At 24.0% G+C, this 7500-nt stretch overlaps 1 protein-coding gene across 1 annotated transcript; it reads right to left on the bottom strand.

Annotated features, from left to right (window-relative positions):
• Positions 1-100: 100 nt before the first annotated feature.
• Positions 101-5254, bottom strand: LOC124955946 (protein dead ringer homolog). Its single transcript, XM_047511154.1, has 7 exons — positions 5166-5254; positions 4319-4502; positions 2408-2676; positions 1709-1873; positions 1528-1633; positions 1013-1188; positions 101-333 (listed from the first exon to the last, which is right to left on the bottom strand). Exons 1-7 carry the CDS (start codon positions 5176-5178, stop codon positions 215-217), a joined length of 1032 nt encoding a protein of 343 aa, XP_047367110.1. The 5' UTR covers positions 5179-5254; the 3' UTR covers positions 101-214.
• Between the last annotated feature and the right edge of the window lie 2246 nt (positions 5255-7500).

Below are 7500 nucleotides of genomic sequence, written 5' to 3'. Positions count from 1 at the left end.
TACACAATATTTATGTATAATAAATATATATAATATATATAAATAATATGTGGATATATATGAATATATAAATATATTATTTTTCGGATATAAAGGTGTATATTATTCACATATTATTGTGATATTTACATTATTATAATTCTTATTTTTTTTTTTTTTATTATTACATATATGTCAATATTTATATTATTATTAATCGCATTAATCTTCGTCATTATCGTTCATTGATCGATGTCATTGATGTCTTGGTCGAATTGTTTCTTGCAAATAGGACACCTTGGTAAGTTACACCATGTAATTCAAGACAGACAAATATGGTCTCTTTTTCGTTTCCTGTGAGGAAAAAAAAAAACAAGAAATACGAAGAAATTATTTCTTTTCTTCTTTTTTTTTTATTGTATCTTTATTTTTCTTTGTTTTCTTTTCTTTTTTTTTTGTTTGTTTATTTGTTTTTAATATATAAACTTTAATCCGTGTAGATGTGAAAGGGTAGAAGTGTTATGTAGTTGGATCACGGGTGTTCGTGTGGGTAATTGAAATAGAGACGATCTATTTTTCTTTTTTTTTTTTCTTTTTTTTTTTTTTTCCTTTATACAAATTCGAAAGAAAATTTTTCCTTCGATTTCTTTTTTAATCGTTTGCTTTTTATATTTTAAATTAAAAACTTTATCTTTCGAATTGAAAAATCAATAAGATCAATTAATTAATAAATTAATGAAATCGAAGTTTCATTCGATTCAATTAATGAAACAATAATTGGCTATAAGAAAAAGGAGAAGAAAAAAGGAAAAAGAAAAGGAGAAATATTCGTAGGAAAATAAAAAGAGAAATTTGAAAAAATTTGAAACGATTTGAACGATGCAAGTGATAAGAAAAGAAAAAGAGAAAAAAAGGAAGAAAGAATAATAATAAAATAAGACAAAAGTTTTGAAAAAATAAAGGAAAAAAAGAAAAACACAAACGAGCAAATGACAATAGGGAAGAAAAAAATAAAATGAAAATAAGTACATGCCTCGACTGATTATATTGATGCGAGTTGGGGTTGATGTTGTAAGACTTTGTTCGGTAGTAGTGCTATTTTCGTCGAATGGTCTTTTAAGGGATGGTCGTTTTAATTTGACATTCTTACTAGTCGATGGAATACCACTGTTGTTAGATGACAATGAGCATTCAGATGACGATGATGATCTAAATTAAAAAAAAAAAAAAAAAATATATATATATATATATATATATATGTCTATCTATAAAAAAAACAAAAAAAAAAAAAAAAGAGAAAAAGAAAACAAAACTATTAATTTCTCATCGAACGTTTTGAGTTTTGGAAATTAAAAATAAAAAAAATAAATAAGGGAGTAATGAAGGAAGAAATTAAAAAAAAAAAAAAAAAAAAAAAAAAAAAAAGAAAAAAAAGAAGTCAAGGAAAGTGAATAAACAAAAGTAATTAATTAAAAATAAATTAAAAGAAGAAAGAAATAAAGGAAAAGAAAAGAGAAAAGGAAATAAATATAATAATCGTTCTCTCACTTAAGATTTATAGCCTTTGTTTGTTCCTCCGAATTGTATCGTTGTTTTTTTAATCTTAATTTTAATTGGCTCTTTGACGTTTGTAACGTCGACGATGTCTCATTTCCTGTTGGAGAATGATTATTATTGTCATTATTAGAATTAATAAATTTTAATCATTAATAAATATTGGGATTCGTACGTAAATCATTGGATGTTTTTGTAACAGACTTTTTTTGTTCAGAAATTTCTGTTATATTCGATGATATTTTCGATGATATTTGCGATGGTATTTTAGCATTTTTATATTTTTTTTTAGTTATTATCGATAAATATTCGTCTATGATTGTTTCAATATCAGGGAGCTCTGTAAAGGAATTATAATTTCGTCCTTAATTAAATAATATCAATACGGATAATAAAAAAAATGTATGACGTTAATTGATTTTTTTTTCTTTGTTTTGTTTTTTTTTTTTTTGTTCCTCTTCGACAAATACTAAAAGAACAATCAAAGAGATCATTTGCAAAATGATATAAGAGTTATATGAGTATCGTGATATATCGATTTATTTTTGATATAATAAATGTTTGAATTTGTTCTCTGACGATTTCTAATTAATATATTCGAATTATTCGATACAAGTTCAGTTTAATATCGTTCGATATAATGTGAACGTGAATAAAGCAACGATATTATATAAAAGCAAAAGCAATTATTAAAATTATACAAATTTATTAATAATCGAAATTTGATCATTGATAAAGATCAAGTGCGATCTTTCTTTCTTTCTTTTTTTTTTTTTTTTTTTTTTTTTTTTTTTTTTTTTTAAACAATATTTAAAAAAAAAAGTTTTTTTTTTTTTTTTTTTAAATATCCACTTAAATTATTTCTTTGGCTTACTTGAATTCGATTCTTGCATTAGATGATTAGAATGATTAGATAATTGTGTATGCGGCGATTGTCTCGATAGCTCTGTCAAAAAAGATGTAGGTGATGGTGATTCTTTTGGTTCCTGTTCTAATAATTTCTCTATGATTGATTTCATTGGATCTATATTTTCATCAGATTTATTATTTTTTCGAAGATCATGATCGATTATCGCGAAGAGTTGAATTTTGTTCGATAATTGGAGCCTATAGCATTCATAGTCGTAAAGATATTTAATGTACCTGTAATATCACATGTATATATTAATTTGTTATTATTATTATTATTATTATTATTATTATTATTATTATTATTATTATTATTATTATTATTATTATTATTATTATTCGTTTTTTCTTTTATTTTCTTGTTTTTCTTTTTTTTTTCTTTTTCTTTCTCTTCTTCGTGGTATCATTACAAATATTAGATCATAGACAAGATCGATATAAATAAATTAATTTATGTACGATCGAACAGAAAGAGAATGAAAGGATATATCAGTGATAATAATTTATCTTTGTGATCGATTAATAATATTATATATAATATTATATATAATAATAATATAATAATATAATAAGAAAATAGAATTTTTCCTTTTCTAAGCTTATCTTATATTAGATTTTTAATTTTGAATGAGAAGTAACAAAAAAAAAAAAAATAAAAAAAAAATAACAAATAGCAATTAGGAAAAAGCGTATAGTCAAAAGAGAGATACAAAGATATATAAATAGCAAGAGATTGAACAGGGTGAGAATCATGAAACATGAAGCATGAAACATTGATGCATGAAGCGTGAAACGTGAGGCATGAAGCATGAGGCGTGAGGCATGAAGCATGAGGCGTGAGACGTGAAGTGTGAAGCATGAAGCATGAAGCGTGAAACGTGAAACGAAGAGCGAGACGATATATATGAGGATATAAAGGGAGATTAAACACTTGCACCGACATTACGTGCTATATACCTTACGTCACCAATATATAAACAATATGTTGTAATATTTTGTTCGATAATCATACATATTTTATATCATATATATATATATATATATATATATATATATATATATATAAAATGTATATAAATATTTAAATATAAAAATTTATATATTATATATATATATATGTGTGTGTGTATATAGATTACATATTATTATATAAAAATTAACATAATATATATATTTAAAAAAAAAAAAAAAAAAAAAAATCTGATCAAAAAAAGATTGCAAAGATGTGAAAGATGTGAAATTAAGTAGCAATTAAAAAACAAACGATTTAATTAACTAAAGAAAAATAATGTTAAAGGCAATTTAAATCCGATTGCACTTTAATTATAAATGAATTATCTTCAATACCTACGTAGCTGCATAATTTTACGTTACTATCTGTAAAGTATCATAACTTTTTTCTTTCTTTTTCTTGTTTTTCTTTTTCTTTTTCTTTTTTTTTTTTTTTTTTTTTTTTTTTTTAAATAGTAAAATACAAAAAATCGGGCAAAAAAAAAAAATTGTCGAGGAAGTACGCAAACGAAAAAAATTAAAAATCTATTCAGTTTCTCTTATTCTTCAAGTCGAACTAGACTTTGAAATCGTCAATTTCAAAAAAGTCAATTCGTCTTACGTCTCGATCAATAGCTTTTAATTTAAATTTGCGATGATGATTGAGAATTTGAGAAATTCTTCCAATACAATATATCATTAAATTCGAAATTGATTAAATTGATTAAAAAAAAAAAAAAAAAAAAAAAAAAAAAAAAAAAAAAAAAGAAAAAAGAAAAAAGGAAAAGAAAAAAAGGAAAAAAGAAATTACAGAAAATAAAAGAAATTCAATGGCTACTCTCTCTCTCTCTCTCTCTCTCTATCTATCTATCTCTTTTCTACTTACTGGTTGCGCAAAGTTAAAGCACAGTTATGTGATTTAGTATGCAGATTGAGTTCCTTTATGATATTCATCCAACGTTTTTTCTTTATTACCTGAACCAAACCGCCACGTTTTACCACGTGTTGAAATAAATGATAAAGATCCAATATCGAATTGGCTACGATCGGTATCTGATTGATCGGTGTACCTAAAGGAGGGAGAGTGAGGGTGGAAGAAAGAAAAAACAAAATAAATAAATAAATAAATAAATAAATAAGTCAATAAATATATAAATATGATTAGAAAAAATGATTTACCGATAATGATTTTTGATTGTAACAAATTGAAACGAATATCGATGTGACTTTTCTTTTTTGTTAAAACTTATTGATCATTTTTATAATCTGACGATCAAATTTTGTTCTTTAAGAGAAATACGAAAAAAAAAGAAAAAAGAAAAAACAAAAGAAAAAAGAAAAGAAAAGACAAAATTCTTACGATTTTTATGGTAAACGAGACACATTCTATCTTTTTCTTTTTTCTTTTTTTTTTTTTTGTATAATCTGATATATCTCAATTATATTTTTATATTTCAAATTAATATTGACACTTTAATATTTCAAATAAATAAATAAATAAATAAATAAATAAATAAATAAAATTATTTATATAATTTTTAAAATTATATATATATATATATATATATATATATATATCTTTATATTTTTTGCAATAAAATAAATATGTATGAGGTGTTTGAAAATTATTAACGAAATAAGATATATATTTTGTTTATTTGTTTATATTTATTCTTTTCCATTGTTTTCTATTATACGATGAATAAATGGAGATATTATCATATAATACTTACCGCGTCTGGCCATGAAATTGAATAGATCGGTAAAAAATTGTTTGCGAATTGGATCATCGTTCAAACTACACAATTGTCTCTAAAAATGAGAAAAACAAGGATAGAAAGTGTGAAACAATAATTATGATTAGAACTTCTTATATAATTATAATTACATAATAATAGTAATATAATAAATATTAATTTTTTAATCATACTCCATTGTTTGATATAAAATTTTGTATGAAAAGAGAAAAAGATGAGTAAGGAAAAAAAAGAAAAAAAAAAAAAGAAAAAAAAAAAAAAAAAAAAAAGATAGTAATAAATTTTACGTGAACGTTAGATTAGAATTTAAAAATGTGCATCATCGTTCGGTTAAATAGCTTTTAAAGTTTTTCGTTACTAAGCGAAAAATATTTGAAAGCGTTCTCGACAGTAGGTAGGGAAAAAGAAAAGAGAACAAAAAAAAAAAAAGGAAAACAGAAAGAGAGAGAGGGAGAGAAAATTGCCATTCGTTCCGAAAGATATCGGTAGGATCTGCATTGTCGAAACCTTCGGAGACTTTTCAAGGACATTTAACATTTTCCAAGAAAACTTTTTCGAACTACCTGAAACGATTAATAGCAAACAATACAATGTTTCTAAGTCCAAATTCCAATATTCATTCTGAAGATACATTCATATTATAAGGGAAATAATATTATTTTCAATACGATTGTATATTTATTTGTTTTTCTACTCATCTTTTTCTATTTTCTTTTCTTTTTTCTTTTTCAATTTTTTTTTTTAAACACATCCAACTAGTTCCGTAGTATTAATTATGCATATTAAATCGATCGATATTATATTGATTTATTATACATTTTGCAAAATTTTTTCCTAAATATCTAAATTTGTTTATTTAATTTTTTTTCTTTTCTTTTTTCTTTTTTTCTTTTTAATTTTATTTTCCTATCTTTCACATACACAAACGCACACAAACGCACATACACACGTATATATGTATTTTATTATTATTATTATTATTATTATTATTATTATTATTTTATTTATCTAATTATTATTTATCTAATCATTCTCATTGATTATTTTTACATACAAAAAATGGAAGATAATTCATTTATTTATTAAAGTTTTTTATTAGTTCCATTTATTTAAAAAAAAAAAAAAGAAAAGAAAGAAAAAGAGAAAAAAATTTATCAGAAAGAAAGAGAGAGAAAAAGAGAGAGATCACCATCTGTCAACCACATGATCATCTCTCTCTCTCTCTCTTTCTCTCTCTCTTTCCCTCTCTCTGTCTCTCTCTCTCTCTTTCTCTCTCTCTCTCTCTTTCTCTCTTTCCTTCTTATAGTTATGATATCTTTTTCTTTTATATCAAATCTATACATTAACTTATTGTCCAAAATCAATGCCATATTATTCGTCATTATACTAATATCGTCATCATTATTATCATTGTTATCATTGTTGTTTCATTTAGAAATAAAAAAAAAAAAAAAAAAAGAAAAAGTAAAATATATAAATTTCAGCCAAATAATTTACTGTCTCAAAATATTGTTCAAATATTTATTTATTTATTTATTTATTTATTTATTTATTTATTTATTTATTTATTTGACGTTTAAAATTGTTCAATCGGAACGATCAACACCGATACTTTTTTTTCTCTCTTTTTTTTTTTTTTTTTTCTTGTACTCGAATCAATCGTTACTACGAACATATAATTTTGTTTCCATTATACATCAAGTATATAGTGTAACATAAGTAAAATAATGTGCGTTGACGTTTGAAATTGAAATATTATTATAATAAATATAATATTTTGTTCGATTCTTAATGATTAATATTAATCAATAATAATTAATATTTTGATTTCGTTCGTTTCTAGGTGAGATAATAAATTAATAATATAATTATTTATTTTGAACGTTATTGGCCATTAAACACATAATATGCAAACATACACACATACACACACACACACACACACACACACACACGTATATCTATGAAGAATATATCATAAAGAATGGAATGAAAGTGAAAGGTGAATGTGGGGTAGGCTCGTGCCAAGCCCCTTATCTCCATGGAGTCTCTTTTTCAACGAAAGAGAGAAAGAGAAAGAGAGAGAGAGAAAGAGAGAGAGAGAGAGAGAGAGAGAGAGAGAGAGAGAGAGAGAGAGAGAGAACCCATCGAGCGAGGGACGACGACCACTACCATAATAGTGGTAACCACCCCATAAGTCTCGCTTAATGTCACCCTTGGTCGCCCTTTCTCTTTTTATTTTTCGAAATTGACAAGAGGGTTCTCTACGATGAGTACCACTGGATTCTAAACCAATTGGATGCTAAACATA

The sequence above is a fragment of the Vespa velutina genome, chromosome 20 (genome assembly GCF_912470025.1).
Source record: "Vespa velutina chromosome 20, iVesVel2.1, whole genome shotgun sequence".
Taxonomy (NCBI): domain Eukaryota; kingdom Metazoa; phylum Arthropoda; class Insecta; order Hymenoptera; family Vespidae; genus Vespa; species Vespa velutina.
Note: the sequence above shows the minus strand (reverse complement) of the source record. Positions and strands in the feature narration are given on the sequence as shown.

What these genes read in the sequence shown, in the direction of transcription:
- LOC124955946 (XM_047511154.1), bottom strand. An exon ending in GCTTTAACTTTGCGCAACCA is followed by an intron (nt 2,677 to 4,318) that starts GTAAGTAGAAAA and finishes GTGATATTACAG; the next exon opens with GTACATTAAATATCTTTACG. An exon ending in ACAAAGGCTATAAATCTTAA is followed by an intron (nt 1,189 to 1,527) that starts GTGAGAGAACGA and finishes TTTTTAATTTAG; the next exon opens with ATCATCATCGTCATCTGAAT.